Raw genomic sequence first — 18,102 nt, forward strand, 5'->3', positions numbered from 1 at the left:
TTCAAAATAAAAACAATTTATTATAACAAACACTCTGTTACACATTAACAAGAGTAAACCCCACCCAGTTTAAAAGCTACATTGAGCAGAGATGTTGATTTAACAGCAGAATAAATGTTCCAGTTATCTTTGAAAAATCAGATGGTGAAATCATCACATAGCATCAGGTAAATAACAAAAACAGCCAAAAATCACAACCACCGCTGGGTACATTTTAATGTTACCACAAAGCGCAGCAAAGTAATCAAATCAAAAAAGGTTAAACGATATTTCTGTTTTACTCATCTCACATTTTTCCAGCCATTAAAAGAAAATTGAAGTCAGGACTATAAAATAAATTTGTGGCATCAGTCTTTATGTTTAGTGGCAAGTGCCAGGAGCAAAAACGTATAAAATAAATAGAAACAAAATGTAGAACTGATCATACAACTGAAACAGACCACTAATGTTAACCACAACTCAGCTCTGACATTTAAAAAGTCCACAAATCTCAAAGTGTGCCGACATGTGCTACATCTAAATCCAAAAGCACATAGGCAGCGAACATGGAAAAGGCAAAGAGCACTAAGTCTTTGATCACTCTCTTTGGAGAAGGGCTGAGACACTGATGCAGGGTGTTGGGTGCCGGTGATTTACAGACAGAGTGGTAACAGCCTATCTATACTGGTAATTCATGTTGCCGTCACCCCTGCCGAAGCCTGGGCTGTGGTACGGAGTGTGGTTGGAGCCGAAGCCCTGGTTGACACCTCCCTGTGCACTGTAACCGGATTGGTGACTGAAGCCTGGAAACAATATAAAAATGGGAGAAAAACTTGAATTGTGATTATGGTTCCAGCACATTTATTTTAAGTCAAAATAAATTTCAGAGTTCTCAGTCATTTATGGCCATGTAAGAATAAATATAAAGTTTCATTTAGAACTTATAGGAGACGTATCCACAGTGGCAGTACACGTGGATACGAATGCTTGGGTAAACAGCGTCTAATGGGATAGAAGAACGTGATTGGATGGGAGAAACAACTAAATCAATGGACAAAAAGGTTCATGTTGTGCAATTAATCAAATGTTTCATTTTCTATTCGCTTCCATAAACAATCATTGCTAAAAATAAAATTTTTGTTTTGACACATTCTGCTTTGTAGGCTTGTGCCTACTTTGTAACATCTCTCGACAGCACAACACATTTCTGCAACCAGCTTAAATTTAAACTTTGTGATCTATTAGCAACAAATACAGAAAGTGACTGACATTTTCTTTTGAGTAAATTTCAATACATTTGTAGGGTTGTTTTTTTTTTTGTAGCTTTGTGCAAAGTAACTGCTATTTATTATTAGTGTTGACATTTCTCATACATTATCTAATTTAGTTTTTATTTCCAGTTATTGTACAGATTGCAGAAGGGCTTTGAGTATTTTATTAGTGCATATTTCTTTATATAATAGCATGCAAAAGTGATGATTCAACAAGGAGGCATGAGGGAACATTTTATGTTGCAGGGCAATTCATTGTTCAAGTGCAATAATGTATTTCTTTTTCAAACTTAGTAAATAATCATTTTAACTGACCCTGATTATAATTTATCTTTCAGCAGAAATAAACCGACAGCCCAAATTAGGACAAACAAATGACTGATGGATGGATAGAAATGGATGGATCTAAGAACGATGCACCAATGTTCTGATGATTGGAAAACAGATTGGTGGGTAAACATATGGATAAATAAATGGTTTGACAATGCTGTGCCCCGACTATGGGACGAAACGTGGACTAAACTGAACACTTGGAGACTTTTATTCTTTCATGTTTGCTTGGTAGTTAAAAGTTGTTGTTTATTTGCCTATTTAGAGATATTGACTGAAATATGTAAAACCTAGAGTTGAATTTTCTGTCAATTAATTCTTCTATTTTTAACCCATGTGTGTGCAGGGTTTGACGTTTTAAGAATTCCAGTGCTCAAATCCCTCTTTCATCTATTGGTCTAATACCACTGCCATATTGGGGCTGTATTCATAGGTCAATACTTGGCAGACTGGAAGTTTTAAACATACTGCACAAGTAGATGGATGGACACACCGAAGGACTGATGGGATAACTGATAGGATAGGATAACTCTATGCGTTACATTAACGCTCAGCTTGGACTCCTGCTTTACTTGCACAATGATCACCTGCACTGTTGTATTGCTCTTGCATCTTATACTGCTCTATACTTACTCTCACTCACTTAAAACTGTGCACATATATTTATATTATATTGTAGATATGTTTATACTTTTTAATTTGTATTGTATTGCATTGACTACGCCAAAACAAATTCCTTGTATGTCCAAAAACGTACTTGGCAATAAAGCTTTTCTGATTCTGATAGACTGATGGGTGGGTAGACAAACTGATAAATGGATTGCTGGGTGCATAAACAGACCTAATGATGGACAGATGGATGATGGAGAAACAGATAGATGAAAGGATAGACAGTAGAATGGGGAATAAAGTCTGGAAGTACAAATATTCTTCCATACGGTCTTTTTTCCATACTCGATAAGAGGAAAATACTAAAGTTCCAAACTTTTCTAGACTGTGTAGGAACCCTTTGTTTCAAGCTTAAAACTGAAAAAAATCCTCACCTTCGTAACTGTATTCCTGGTTACCTCCAGGGACAGTACCTCCTGTCACCTGGCTTGGGTAGGCAGTGCTGTACGAATAACCACCCATACCCCCCTGGTTCTGGTTGAAACTCTTCTTTACTTGCCCATACTGGTTATATGACCCCTGCCCTGCAGAGACGTTTAAAAGATAGCCTCCTGGAGGTCCTGCTGGTCCCCTAGGGGGACCTGGAATGTTTGCCTTCCCACCCTTCAGCACTGGGGGTTTCTTTTTGGGCATTTTGTTGGCAGCTTGGGCAGTGTAGGAGCCTTCATTCTGGTAATAAGAACCATAGGAGCCTGGAGCTGGTGCTTCTGTGGAGCTGAACAGAAGGCCACCTGAAAGGCTGCTTGATACCCCAGCTCCTCCATTTGCTCCACCATTGTCGTAGTAATCTAGAGATGACAGCATAGCACAGTCTTAAAACAGGTACAATATTTAGATGGTAGCATCTTGTGTGTGTTGTAAACTTGCAATGAATAACTAAGTCAGTCATGAATGCAACATTTATTAATAAAAAGAACATATAAAAACAGCTGGAGTAAGGAATCCTCCCATAAACAGATCATCATATCGATCCAGTCGAAGCCCAAATTTAATGCAAACAGCCTCTGTTCATCTTTGTCAACTGCCGATACAAATCAGGCAATAAAAAAAAACAAAAAACTGAACAACGCCAGAGTGAGACCATCATGCAGCTAGAGTATTTCTAACTGTAATACTAACAAGACAGGGAAACAACAGATTTCATGATAATAATGTAAAATTTCCTTAGAACAGAATGACATTTTTAAAATGACCCTAATCATGATTGGAAGTGATAAAAGGCATAAAGTTAAAAAACAAAAAACAAAAAAAACACTAGTTGTCTATTTAAAAGTTGGGAGGCAGAGATGTCCCTAAAGGTGGTCCAGCTCCCACTGGTCATAATTATGAGAAGACACTGAGCCAAGTTGGCCCTGAGGTTTGAGGAGGTCCAGGTGTTCAGGTTCATCCACAGCAGGTTGACAGGACAGAGGGCATCTTAATGGCTGCATGCATGCAGTGGAAGATCATCTCCCCAAGGTGGCAGGGTGTGACAAGTGGTATTGGCAAGACAGGTTAGGAGGAGTCACTTTATTCCCAGGCTTGTGGACTTGATGGTGATGGGACTTTATGGTCCTGCTGGAACACTACTGAGTATTTTGTCCATTCAAATCCTCTCAACAGGACTGTTTTATTTTTCTAAGACTGGGGAGTTCTATGTCGCAAACTCGGGGTAGCCATAGTAGTCTGAGACAAAGTCACCTAAAGAGTGAGACAGGGCAGAGAAGGGGGAAAAGAAAATCAAAATTAGATTATTTTGAATTTTTCTTCTGCCTTGAAAATGGCAGGACGTGTTAGGTCAAATTCTGCTTTTTTTTTTTTTTAGATTTCTCTGCTCCTGTCACGCTCAGGTAGGTCAGTCTTCAAACCAGGCTGCCAGAATGAAGAAAGGGAAACTCATAAGAGAAGGCTTGTCAAAAACCGATTCAACCCTGTGGCTTAAAGCAGAGAAATGTAAAATCACTCAGCTAGGATAATCCCAGCAAGGTATCAAGGAGCTTTTACACTAACTGTTTACACTCCCCCCCCCATAGATTTCAAGAGCTCTGGCAAGTTGCAAGAAGCTAAAGGACACAAGAACATCTTTGCCAACACAATGGTCGACCTTATTTATTTTACTTTCATCAACAATAAAAAGACATTTGATACAGGAAGCAGTAACCTCAAGCACAGCAACATTAGAGGGAAATAAATAAATACTCACTGTAGCCAGAGTTAGTGCTGTTCCCATATCCATATGTTCCAAAGCCACCTGAGAGGAAAGCACACATTTAGTGCGCCGATATAAACTCCATCAGCCCTGTTAGTCAAGTCTGTAAAAGTAGAAATGTAGGTTTCTACCTCCTTGGCCGTAACCTCCGCCGTTATTGAAGCCTCTGCCTCTTCCACGACCTCGTCCTCTCCCTCTCCCTCTCGATGCACCAGCATCCACACCTCCCATCATGCCAAATGTGTGCTTAAGAGGATATAAAAATATTTTAAAATAAACCAGAAAAGCAAAATGCCCCTCTGTCCTGCAGTCAACAAGTGTAACCTGTTTTCTTACAGTGCCCTTGCAAGTAGTCTAACCCCTTTGACTTTACACTTTTTTTCACTTATTTCACTGAGATTCTATGTGATAGATCAGAACAATGTACGGCATAATTATGAGAAATTGTGGATGGTTTACTTTTCTTATTTCACAAAAAAATAAAAAAAAGGGAAAAGTGGTGCATTAGACCCATGGTGACTTTGGAGGAGTTGCAAAGATCCATAGCCCAGGTGGGAGAATCTGTAGATGGGAAAACTATGCCATATAGGAGGACACAGCAAACAAGTGAAAGAAGGTTCTCTGATGAAATTAAAACTGACCTTGCAAAACACTGCAAGCGGCGTAAAACTAGCACTGCGCATCACCCCGAATACAAAATCCCCAGTTTCAAACATGTTGGTGGCAAGGATGCTTTTCTTCAGCATGGATAGACAAGATGGATGGAGCTAAACGCATCATCCTGGAAGAACACCCATCACGAGTTGGCAAAAAACCTGAGACTAGGGTGGAGGTTCACCTACCAGGGAGGACTACCAAAAAACATCCACCCTGAGCTACTATAGAATGGTTTTGATCAAATCATATTCATGTGTTAGAATGGCTCAGTCAAAGTAGAGAAAAACTCATGATAACTAGTGGTGAGACTAAGTGCCTTTTACAGAAGCTCTCCATCCATCCAGCCTGACTGAGTTAACTATTCTGCAAAGAATGGGGAGGAATTTCCAATTCTAGATGTGCAAACATGGTTGAGAAAGATGATTGATTTAAAATATCTACGTATTCGCTCAAGGATGAATACAAATGTGCACACAACACTTTTCCCACTTTTATTTGTAAAAAACAATAAAGACTTAAAATTGTGGCTGTAAGGCGACAAAGTTTGGAAAAGTTTAAGAATCATAAATGCTTTTGCAAGGCAACATGCAGGATGCTCACCATGGGTGGGCCCTTCTTCTTTTTAGCAGGCTCAGGAACAGAGCCTTCAGGAAAAAGTTTCTCCAAGGCCGCCAGGGCTGCATACGCCTTCGCCACCTTCTTATTTGAACCTGTGCCCTGGAATTTCTGCCCGTCTATCTCCACCTCCATGACGAAGCGTTTGTCGTGACTGCCGCCCGTCTCTGAAATGAGCTCATACTTGAGGCACCGCCGCTTCTCGTTCAGCTCCATCACGGGGTTCTTGCCATGTTTTGTCAGAATTGGTCCCTGTTGGCGAGCAGTCTGACGAGAGAGAAGACAGGTAATGATAGCTCTGAATATTAAACCTTAACGCCGTCCAAATGTCATCGTCTGAAGCTTACCTCGGTAGATTCAGAGGAAACACCAGCTGCTCCGGTGGCAGCAGTGGAAGATTCAGTAGATGTTGCTGCAGGCTTTACTTCCTCTGCAGTGATTGATACTACCACTTCTTCCACTTTCACAGCTGGTTCAGCACTTTTCACTTCCACCCCAGTAGGTAGGCCCATGTCCTGCAGTACCTAAACCCACCCGAAACATTCACTTTGATTGAGATAAAAACAGCAATATTTGTCTCCTAAGTCAAGCTTTTGGCTCGTCTTTCTGAAAGACTGCCTAGTATGAACTACCAAGGTAAATAACACATTTAGGATGGTCCTTTAAATGCTCTGCTCACCTTGACAGCTACGTGCAGCTTGGCAGTACGCTTGGATGGCCCAGAAGCCTCAAATGTCTTTCCGTCCACCTCCACAGCCATAGTAAATACTGGAACATGAACTGGACCAGTTTGGGATATCAGTTTATACTGAAGACCTGGTTTCAGCTGATTCAGCCTCATTAGGGCATTCATAACCTGTTGGGGCTCAGCCTTCTCTTCTGCAGCTTTTGGGACAAAACAAGAAAGGATTTAGCTATTTTACTGCCAGAACATCAGTGCACCTTTAAAAGTATATAAATAGTGAATCTAGTCATCCAAGTGCTAAAGGAACACGTACATTTCTTCTGCAGCTTTTTCTTCTTTTTGTTTGGACTCTTATCATCAGGTCCTTCTTCTTCCTCTATAGGCCTTTTCATAGGTGGGGCATATGCTGTGCTGGGTGGGATTTGCACTAAACAACACAATAAATTACCCCATTACAACAAAATTAGATCAACAGTCATAACTGTAAACTTCCAATTGAAGAGGGTGATGTACCTGTGTAATCAATAGGGGTATCACTGCGAGGTTTTTTGGGCATTTTTGACGGAAGTGGGTCCATCCCAAGTACTTTGTGAAGCTGTCCGAAAGCTGACAGCCTTAAAGCATGCTGACAGTAGGAGAGGCAGAGTTTTTGTAAATAACATGATTTACTATCTGAATTATTCACAAACAACTTTACTGAACTCACTTGAGCACTCGATGTGATGTCTTCTCTCTGCTGCTGATTCAAATGACCAATAGCATCCGTGGGGTCCTTTTCACATGGATCATAAATTCCAGGACCATCTGCAAAATGGCAATTTAGAATTGTATTTTGAACCATTGCAGATATATCTTGAGAGGATGCCCAGACGCTTTTCACATACCTGCCATAAGAATCCCTGAAGCGAGACACTCTAAAACTCTCCGCAGAGCTTCACCTGCCCCCATGGGCCTGTTTCCTGTCCCAATTGCCTTCTCACAGATCAGCTCCAGTGGCTGTGCAGCAGAAGAAAGAAACTGTGTTACAAATGTAACAGTGCTGCGTTGTCGTTTTTCCCTCATCCTAGAATTATACATCTTAAACTACATGCTTCATATTTATTTATTTTTTATGTATAGTGCCTCCCAAAATATTCACAGCCCGAGAACTTCTTCACATTTACCTAAAAACCACAAACGTCAATGCATTTTATTGGAAGTTTATGTAATACAGCTTTATACATCTGGAGATTGTTGTTTTGACCATTCGTCTTCACAACATACCTCAAGCTTAGCAGATTGGACTATAAGCATCTGAGAACATCACTTTAAGTATTGTCAACGATTCTTAAGATTCAGGTCTGGACTTTGACTGGGCCATTGTAAGACATGAACATGTTGTGATCTAAACATTTTCATTGAAGTTCTGATCTGGGGTCTTTTGCAGCCGTGAGCAGGTTTTCTTCAGGACTGCCCTGTATTTAGCGTCTGCATTCTTCCCATCAACAGCATGATGCTGCCACTATCACAGGACACTATAAGATGGTGTGTTTGGGCTGATGTGAATTTTTTTTCCAAACTGCATTTTGCAAATAGAACAGAGTTTAGTTTGGTTTCATCTTAGCATAGCACCTTTCTCCAAAGATTTGCTGTGTCTCCTATAACGCTTGAAGCAACATGAGAGCACTTATCTTGGCTTTCTTATGACCATTCATTAAATGCTAAATTTCTTAAATGTGCAGCTAATAGTTGTCCTGTCAACAGATTTTCCCACCTGAGCTTTGGATCTTTGCAGCTTTACCAGTTACCGTAGGTCTCATGGCTTCTTCTCCGACTGATGCTCTCCAGGTCTGGCCTGTTGCAGCTCTATTATTCCACTATTTCTATTTTCAGATGACAGACTAAACAGAGCTCTGTCAGAAGTTCAAAGCTTGGGAAATTGTTCATTGATTTAAACTTTTCCACAACGTTCTCCCTGACCTGTCTGCTATGGTCTTCATGATGCTGCCTATGTTTCCTTCACAGAACAGCTGGGATTTATGCTACGATTAAATTATACAAAACTGGACTCCATTTACTAAGCGGATGGCTTCAGAATGCAGTTTGTGACGATCGATTTAATTTAGGGGTGTCAGAGTAAGGGAGTATGAATACGAATCACACTTAAATATTTATGTTTGGTAAAAAAATAAAAAAGCTTGAAACCATTTATCATTGCCTTCCACTTCACCATTATGCAAAACAACCGACTGGTCTATCAAATAAAACACTTTGAAGTTTATGGTTATAACACAAAAAGTTCAAGAGGTAAAATGAAATTCTGCAAGACTGCACAATGTATCATATATCGTCAGCCAGGTATCAGTGTGTGCAGCATATACATCACAAAGGACCGTTTGGAGTGCAATAATTGTTGGTTAAAATATTTTAAGTGTTGTGAACTTGCACTTTACACGGGATCGTAATATTTAGCCAGTTGGACAGAGTCTCACGGCAGCAGACGCTCACACTGGACATAAATGACATTACCCAAAATGCTAAAGGTCCCAGAGAGATTAAAGCACAGATGAGAAAGAGAGGGAAGAAGAAACTAGGCAAATATCACAACTGATATTGCCTTGGCAAGAAGGGCGGCCCTAATGTATATTATAATGAAAACTGGGTTCATTAACTTACCCAGCCACGAAGCGGGGCCCATGTGGAGACTCGGGCGCACAGGTCCCTTAGGATCCGGATTACGATGACACAGGAACGCAGCCCATTGGCTCTGGCCTGGAAACACAAGCAGGAGTGGGGGTAGGGCAAGAAGGGAGGTGGACAATATTAGTCAAGAAGAGAGAACGATGTGGGAAAAGCAAGACAAACACCCACATAAAAATGGAGCCACAGACTATTACAGTTTAGTTTTGTAATTATGGAAAATATCCCCAGATATTAAAGAATTGTTTCTTTTAGAATATTTTATGATCATGAACACATAATTAAGTAAAAAAAAAAAAAAAAAAGAACTGATGGTGCAGTTATCAGGAGTAAACAAGTTCTTTTGTGGGGAAAAACATGCAGCTAACAAAGATCAGAAGAAAAGAAGTAAATAAAAGCACCTCAAACTCAATCCTAGGCTAATGTGAGAAACAAGTAAACCATTACAAAAGGCTGTGCAAACATGTGCCATCACTCTAAGGGGTCGTGGTGAAGTTAGAGACTGAAATACTTAGAAATGACTCAAGGTGCAATATTCCTGTTGATTTTGTGGCAAACACTAACAAAAGCAGCCAGAGGAGCAGAAAATGATGAGGCCACATACTCTAAACTTACAAGCTGCTGAGATGAAGCACTGACTGTTACAGCATGTAAAGCCAAAGGTGACACAGCCAACAGTACTATGAATAATAAAACACGGTTAACCACATCTAACGGTTTGGCTTACATTATCACATGGGGCAGCAAAAAGTGCTCTAAAGGTAGCTTGCATATTTACATGTAAGAAAACAACTCATTCACAGCAACAATGATATTATAGAAATATTGCACCTGGATGCATGGCTATTAGTTGCAGATTGTTTGGATTCGAGTTAAACGAAAGCATCGATAAATGACAAAACTAATTAAACCTAGAGCTAAAAGCAACCATTTTTACTGGAAGAAATGTTACTGACAGAGAACCTGTAAAGTGAGCAAAGCAACTGAAGCGTGTGATGAAACACATATCCTAAGAATCAACAAGTCATCAAATTATATTATAGGAAATACACCTCAAAGGAGGAAATACAAAAGAAAAAGATATCTGAAATTAATATAAGAACAAAGAGCATAAAACCAAAGTCAAAGCTACATCTGTTTTAGAGACAAATAAAGACAAGATTCAAACCTGGAACCACTTAGCGTGGCGTAGAGATGCCAAGGCAGTTAGGCATTTCTGCCTGTCCAGAACATCCGGGGGCTCGATGACTGAAAGCGTTTCTATTGGCAGGTGGAATAAGAAGACAAGGTACAGTTTGACCAAGGGGAGTTCTGTCAGCCGGCCAGGGGGAACACAGGCAGCCTTCCCAAACCACAGGCAGGAAGGGGGAAGGGGAGGGGATCCCTCCACTGGATAACCACTCAAAGCTTTCAACCTCCCAGTTAATATTGATTTACAGTCCCCCCCAACACACATAAAAAAAAAGACCCCTGCAACTAGAGAAGCATCGAGAAATTGCCCAGTGGCCAGAATCAGACGATTTTACGCTTCACCACTGGTCGGGAACTAAAAATTCAGTCTTTTTCAAGTCAATGACCTCATCATACCAACTACTACCAAATCTGACTAATACTACTCTTTGGTGTGGAAGTTATTAGTGAGTGAAGACTCAAAGGTGCCCGTTTTCCAGTATCGTATTGATGTATTTAAAAAATGTAGTCTGAAAAAACACACAAAAGCTATTCAAGGGGAAACTTTAAATAGCTTCTCAGCTTTTCTCGAATGATGCCACAACAGGAAGTTAGATGTCAACAAACAGGAAGCTGAGCGTTTTAGAACAAAATTTCGCCGTTTCATCCTTCAGATAATTGCTTTGAAACAGGTTGGATTTCAAATCATTGGCTGCGTTGGAAATATCACTGTTCAGAGAACGGTCTACCAACTTTAAAGGGAATACATACTTAGACGCTAACCATGCTAATTGCTAATGAAAGATGCTTAAGGCAGCTTAAAACATCTTCTTAGCACTTTACCTTTGTGAAATCTTTGCCAACTGCTGAGCTGTGAAATACCAACAGCTCTCTGATGTCACCTTTCAACCTAATATAAATAATCATCATTCATGAGAGGTTTCTGTGTAGGAACAATATATGAATGAATGATTTAATATAACAGCAACTCAAAGTACTCTTGTAAAATCATTATATTTTTTTTTGTTAAAACAGTTAAATTACTCTTTTTATTTACATTTAGATTCTAAGGAGAAACTGGAATTGGCTAAAATCGACACTGGCAGGTCGGAGGTCTCCAAAACCTGAGGTCGGAAATTGGCCACAGAATTTCTTATCAGTGCATCTCTACTTGAAACCCAGCGTACTTCCAGGGTTGTGTCTCAAGTCATAAGCTGTGTAAAAACACAAAGATGAAAAAAGGCATAACCATCTTTTAGACTAAAATGGAAAAGAAAAGTATCAAATGGGAGGATCGTTTTTCAGCTCAAACAGATGCTTTTTTTCCCCCCTAACATTAACAGGAGGTGGAACCCCTCCCCTTTGCCCATATACTGGGTACACTGCACTTTGCCCCTTCCGAGACAGAGAGCGGCCAGTTGGTCAAAGGTCCAGCGTCCCTAAAAATTGACAAACTAGAAGGCTTGACAGAGAGAATCAGAATTGGAACCACAGGCAAAAATTATCAGATGCACAAAAAGTGGGTATCAAAACAAGTCCACACTGCAGCAAAACTGATGGCTCAATAAATGAAGGCCCAAACTGGGCATCACTGTTATTGCAGGGCTACAGATAAAGTCAAGGCTCAATTCTTACTGTTGTTGAGTGCTCTGAAAACGTAGTAAGAAACCAGAGACCTTACTCCACATCAAACATTTATTTCAATGATTCTAAAGAAGATGGACTGCTAGGACAACTTGTTGTCAAATTGTCATCCATGCCAAATTCCTGTGCCCCTTGTCATTATCTGTAACCATGGACCTTTCCTGCTAAAAAAACAGAGGCGATTAACAGCCCACTATGGGGTCAAACCAAGAGTTTGGGCTTTTGCTACTCATTTTTGCTGCAATGCAAACCGTTCATCATCAATGATAAAACACATGCAAACACAGTGGTCTCAGTGGTTTTGTATTTGGGTTAATTCTCAGTAAGCCTTCATTTCATTGGTTACCTGATCTTTAAAAGGGGAACAGAAACCATATCTTTAACAATAATTACACTACCTGCCCTTTACTGTATATTGGGCCATCAAAAATGTACAATTACATTACATGGAACTACGAGAGTGTCTAGAGAGCTATAAACATAGCACAGTTTTATTATCTGAAGGTCTTCTTGTCCCCTAGCTCCATTGAAGGCCCAATAAACAATATCTATCTAGCCTTGTTTCCTGCCTGGCCTCCCAGCTGGAAGTAGATTACCACTAATAAAGAAAGAGAGTCCTTGTTTGGGGGTGCTTACCTCCAGCAGTAGCCTTCTCTATTTCTTCACGAACCAAAGGGGATGTAAAGTGAATTGTGAGCGTGAGAGGGGGCTCCTTTGTGTTCTGGACAATGATGCTTGCATCAAGGATGTTTTGTGTAACTACATATTTGTCTTCTGTTATTGTCTGGAAAGAAGAAATAGGACAGGCCATTCATTTGCATATTTATGAAATATTTAGAGCAGATTACCGTAAATATGGTAGGAAACCTAAACAGATTAAATAAGGTGACTGCTGTGGTGAGGGTTAAGACTGGATTGTGGCATGTAGCAGAGGGTTTATCGAAAAGTCCCATGAAACGACAGTTCCAGAAGGAGCCCAAGTTAAAGTTGATTTAAGCATAAAATAGACAGCATGTAGACACATCAGCAATGTTACTGTTTCATCTTCTGCATCTTAGAGTCACAGTTGTACCTGTATCTGTGTCACAAGGTTTTCATACACCCTTTCCAGCAGATTGATGGTAGGCTTGTCCTTACAGAGTAGCACCAGCTCTAGGTCCAGATCTCCTTTCAATAGCAGACCCTTAGCAACCAGGCCCACCCTCATAACACCACGCAGAGTGCGAGTGGCCTGATCTTTCTGATCACTTTTGGAAGACAAAAGTAGATAAAACAAGTTAGGTCTCTATATTGTTATTATCTAGTAACCAACAAGACTGTACTGCCTAATATTTCCTGACCTGTCCTTGTCAGTGTCTGTGCTTTCAAATTCAGACTTAGAAGTTCCCTTTTCCTCTTTATCCAGCCAGTCAGAAACGGCTTTAAGAGCACGCTCTGTGTGGGACACCATGTTCTGGACACTTTCCAGCTCCTCCTGAGTTGGATAGATGGCAGAATGTTTGGCCATAACGTGGCGATCCCCGTTCATGAAGACACGCATTGCTCTATGGCGCACAGGGGGAGGCTAGGGTTGAAAACAGACAAGGTAGTAAATTAATGAAGAAAAACTTCAGAGACTCTTAAAAAAAAAAAAAAAAAGCATGGCAAGTAGAAACTAACTTGCATCAACATCCACTAAACAGACTATCTGATGTAAGTATATAGAAATGAATTACAGTGAAATCTCTCAATGGGAACACATTTGAATACACATATTGCCAAATACTAACGGCAGCTTCAATTACAAATTTTCCATTAGTAAGAGCATAATCCAGGACTGCATGCCTCTTTCTACCCTGACTTTGTCGTGCCAGTATACTGTATGGTCCAGGTGCTGCTGCTGCTGTGTGCGCTCTTTCTCATGTGTCGTTTTCCCTACTTTTCCTGCACCTGACACACAAATGAGCCGAGGGTAGTGGTGCTCACTACCAACAGCCATCAGAGAGGTTTGTGCAATGCTCCAAAAAGTGCAAGGCTCTTGTGCATAGCATCGCCCAAACGAAGTGGTCTCACACAACGTAACTCTATAGAATAACAATAACATGTGACTTTTCTTAGCATTTTGAATTGCAGGCACATGCAATTGATAATGAAACAATTTGCTTTCAGTTGCAAGCCTGGAGATTGTGATGCAATCTCTGCCAGGGCTTCTAGGCAGGTAGTACGGAAAGCAGTGATGCCACAATTTCTCACTATTGTGTTGGGTTTTGGGCCCTCTTGGGTGGAGAACGCACCAGATATCTGTCCTTAAGCCATAATGAAAGTTGTTGGTCCAAGTTGTAAAACAAAAAAACCATCAATTATTCATGACAAACAGGTGGTTCTCCCAGAGAAACTGTGTTGTCATTATTTATTGTTTCTCTGGTAATTTACTATGCAATGCTTCTAGCAATGTTATAATATAGAATTAATTATTATATTTTGTTAAAAAATGGCCATGTTGGAAAAAATGTGTATTCAGAGGTTTCACTGTATTGCTTTTGGTATTACTGCCTTTAAAAGAGCAAAACACAACTCAATGTAAACATCCTAGATATTTTCTCTTTGTATTTTTTACCATAAACTTGTTACAGACCTCAACACCTGCCAAGCTAATGCAAACAGTTATTGAACTATATTTGCTGATCCTGCTTTATGCAACAGCCTCCAGGTCTACCTAAAATGTTTATTTAAGCTGCGGTATTTCCAAGGTTCTGCAGATTTTAAGTTAGATTTGTTTTTTGTTTTAGGACTTAACTTTGACTTAAAAGATTGGATAATTTGCCATTATGTTAAAGGCAAGATTCAAATGTCAGTGACCACAAAAGCTGAGTGCATACACAAACAATCTAAAGCCAATTTCCACATATACATGAAATTCAAGGCATGTTGGAATGACCACCTGCTGGCACCTTTACAGCAAATTAAATGTGACAAGATAACAGTTTCTTTAATTAAGAAAATTAAAGTAAGACTAGTATATTGTTTAGCTAATTCTTAACATAGCATTTGGTTGATAAGAAAAACAAAAATTGTAATTTTACCATTTTCATTGTAGTGAAGCAGGTGGCTTTACTGTCCAGAGAATAATGTTAACAGTGTCGTCTTGGAAGGAGATGGCACAGCTGGTGCTTGTTTCTGCGAGAGGAAACCAATGATCATGGCACTGTGAGTAAAGACTAAGCTGAATGAACAACAGACACATTATTTATTGATTTGATTTAATGTTACCGTTTAAGGCCGTCAACTTGTTAAATAATTCTTAGAGCCACTAATCTAAGTCTGAAAGAGGACGACTTTTTTTCAGTTGTCAATTGCAGCCAGTTGCTCACTTAAATTCATATAATTAAATCATTATTAAGGAACACGAGTTGGCCCCAACTCTGTTTTGCTGACACTGGGCTTGTTGATAATAAACAAGAACATGGACTTAAGCAAGGGGTCAGACTTTATCTGATATTCTAAGTGTGTCAGACTGACCTCATCCTCAAAAACAAAATGTGCAGATAAATCTTAATTAAGTATAAATGTTAACACACCCAAAAACACATTGCTTATATTTTTTTTTCCGCAATGGGGTTTTCATTAAAGCTTAGTGACTTTCCTGTAATTAACTTATTCAGATATAGTAAATGACTTTGGTGTGGCCAGTAAAACTACTGATGATTGATATGATCAAATCCCAGTAACGTGCAGTTTCCAATTGCTGGGTTTGTAAAAAATCCCCATAAAAACCTATTTTTATTTCCTGTTACAGTTAGGGAATTCCAGAGAAAATTATTATTTTCACTCCTGTTGAAAGCATCCCTGTAGTATAATGCTGAACGTTTAGTTTGGTAAAACTAAAAGTTTGATTTACCTAAAGATTGTTTCCTTTGAGATAAATTTTTACATTCGTAATGACTTTACAGTTTAACTTGTTTTTTTTATATGCTTAAGTCAAACCAAAAGTCTAACAATTTTACCCGTACACCAAAAATCCACTGATTTGATTTGTGCGCACATTGTCAAGGCTAGTGTTCAAAGAATGGGGGTTGTAACATGAAGTCACGTGACTGCACGTCGCAATCGCCGCCTTGGGTGGCAGCTGCAGCCTGTTTTCGTTGTTTTAGAAAACACTGAGTACACAACGTCGACTACTGTGGCTGAATCGGATATCGAGGGCAGATTTGGACGGCCTGAACCTCACTCACCCAAGTGTGCAGTGCACATTTTATGACAGGTAAATAAATAATGTTTGTCTACATGTACTGTAATAATATTCTGAAAAGTAGTCTGCCAAGACCTTGAGCTTATCAAGTTGATTCTGAGCTGGGCACTGCCACCCAGTGCTGTGACCTACTTCAGTATGCCGTGCTCCAACGCCTTGACCAGCTAGATGTAGGCTGCAATTTACCTTTACCATTATACTGTAAATGTATTGTCTAGTAATATAACTATTATGTAATTATCCAATAAAAGGCAATATTGAACTTATGGATTTTTGCCAACGTTGTGGCTATGAAAAAAATAGTTGTGCGGCCAATCGTCCGGATTTGCGCTAAACAAACCAATAGGCCATCCATATGGATCATCCACCTTGTTGATCGCAATTTTCTTGAGGTAGATGACCTTATCGGGAGGCTGTAACAACTCTAGATACTTATCTATGGTCGAAAAAGTTTACAATGTTGTGAAATGCGTGAAGCGATATGGAGACACCCAAGGTGGCGGACCGGCGACTTCAGTGACATCAATGATTTACAATTTCTTCCTAAAATTCTGGATTCAATCTTATTGTTTACTTTGAACAAGAAAACAGCCTAATCTTTTTGTTTTAATGAGAATGATACCAGAATAAAGGTATCACATTAAACAGTTTTGAATGTGACCTTTTGGGTAAATAAAGGACTATTACAAATGAAATAACTCGTATTTATGGATAGAATGTACATCAACAAACGTTTGCCTACAGTTTCAAGACAACATCTAAAAAAAAAAATGTAGAAAATATGCTAATTTTGTGATGAATATTCTGCTTTTGGTCATAGCATTTAACTTGTTAATTGAGTTAAATACATAATCCCAGTTTGTCAGGTTTTAAAATTTCAAGCCTCTTCGCGTGAAGCCATAACATGCCTAATATGACTGACTCTAGTCAGGTAAATACTAGTGCTGCCGTTAATAGCAAAGCATGTATATATCAGGTTAAAGATAGATGTATTCGGGGATATTTTAGCACAAATTTGGTCAAAACGCTGCCGTGAAGATAATACGGTGAAACGGCGACCATGCCCATTGTTGTTCCATTCATTAACTCACCAACTCTTGGCATCATCTCGAACTGATCTACTGTAGGCACGTAAAAAGCTACTGGCGTACAATGCGCTTTTGCATGAAATAGCTCATGCGACGCAGTCGGTCCCAAACCCAATTGTTCCGCCGGAGGAATTATAAAACCGACGCCATTTTATTTTGGTTCAGTTAGCCTCGACCAAAAAAGAAAAAAATATAATTCACCTAACGTTTCAAGCTAATGGCATGCTTCTTAATGAACAAAACACGACAAACGACATCAAACCTATGTTTTTTATTGACCATATATAAGTCTACAAATATATCAATTATAAAATGATATTTAGCTCTGTTGGTTAAGGGATAACAAAATGGTCGAAGAGACAGGAGCAAGACCCCACTGTATCTCCGACCAGTTAGCTATAGCAGGTTAGCTTTACCGAAACGCCGCAAAGACCAACGACTCAAGCACAGGAATGGAAGCAAATAACGAACAAAAATCGTCAATGTGTCTTCTTAGAAACATGCACCTTTTAATATTGTCTTGCAAATATGTCGGAGATTTATTTTACACATTTTACTGTTGATACTTACCAATATATGGTTTCCACCCACGAACCGTGACACCTTCGAAGAGCACTAGCTTAAACTATGCAGCCCGAGCGTAAAGGGAGACGCCCACGACACCAAAATCATTAGCGCTCATTGGACAAACTGCAGATGACGCTGCCATCTGAACCAATATAAACATAGGTTCGTAGGGGTGTGGCCAAGACTCAAGACTACATTATTTTCCTGCTATAAAAGGTACAAGCATCCTATTTTTCCTCGTAAAATTAAAAAAGAATTACGTTTTTTAAATACATTTAAAAGAACTCATAATAACATATATTTAAATTTTAAAAACCTTCTAGCTTTCTATC

At 39.5% G+C, this 18,102-nt stretch overlaps 1 protein-coding gene across 3 annotated transcripts; it reads right to left on the reverse strand.

Moving 5' to 3' along the window:
- Positions 1–17,855, reverse strand: LOC124864114 (interleukin enhancer-binding factor 3 homolog). Of its 3 annotated transcripts, XM_047358744.1 has the most exons (18): positions 17,774–17,855; positions 14,950–15,043; positions 13,228–13,451; positions 12,960–13,134; positions 12,524–12,671; positions 10,242–10,333; positions 9,050–9,145; positions 7,279–7,390; positions 7,101–7,198; positions 6,908–7,019; positions 6,708–6,821; positions 6,389–6,594; positions 6,057–6,233; positions 5,695–5,976; positions 4,569–4,683; positions 4,432–4,479; positions 2,624–3,037; positions 1–782 (listed from the first exon to the last, which is right to left on the reverse strand). In XM_047358744.1, the coding sequence occupies exons 2-18, from the start codon at positions 14,956–14,958 to the stop codon at positions 655–657; spliced, it is 2,550 nt and encodes an 849-aa protein (XP_047214700.1). In that variant the 5' UTR covers positions 14,959–15,043; positions 17,774–17,855; the 3' UTR covers positions 1–654. The 3 variants fall into 3 exon arrangements, with proteins under 3 accessions (XP_047214700.1, XP_047214701.1, XP_047214702.1); XM_047358746.1 differs by lacking the exons at positions 1–782; positions 2,624–3,037 and adding an exon at positions 3,135–3,929 and having other exon boundaries at positions 17,774–17,851; XM_047358745.1 differs by lacking the exons at positions 10,242–10,333; positions 12,524–12,671 and having other exon boundaries at positions 17,774–17,854.
- Between the last annotated feature and the right edge of the window lie 247 nt (positions 17,856–18,102).

This window comes from Girardinichthys multiradiatus, chromosome Y (assembly GCF_021462225.1).
Source record: "Girardinichthys multiradiatus isolate DD_20200921_A chromosome Y, DD_fGirMul_XY1, whole genome shotgun sequence".
Classification (NCBI taxonomy): Eukaryota; Metazoa; Chordata; class Actinopteri; order Cyprinodontiformes; family Goodeidae; genus Girardinichthys; species Girardinichthys multiradiatus.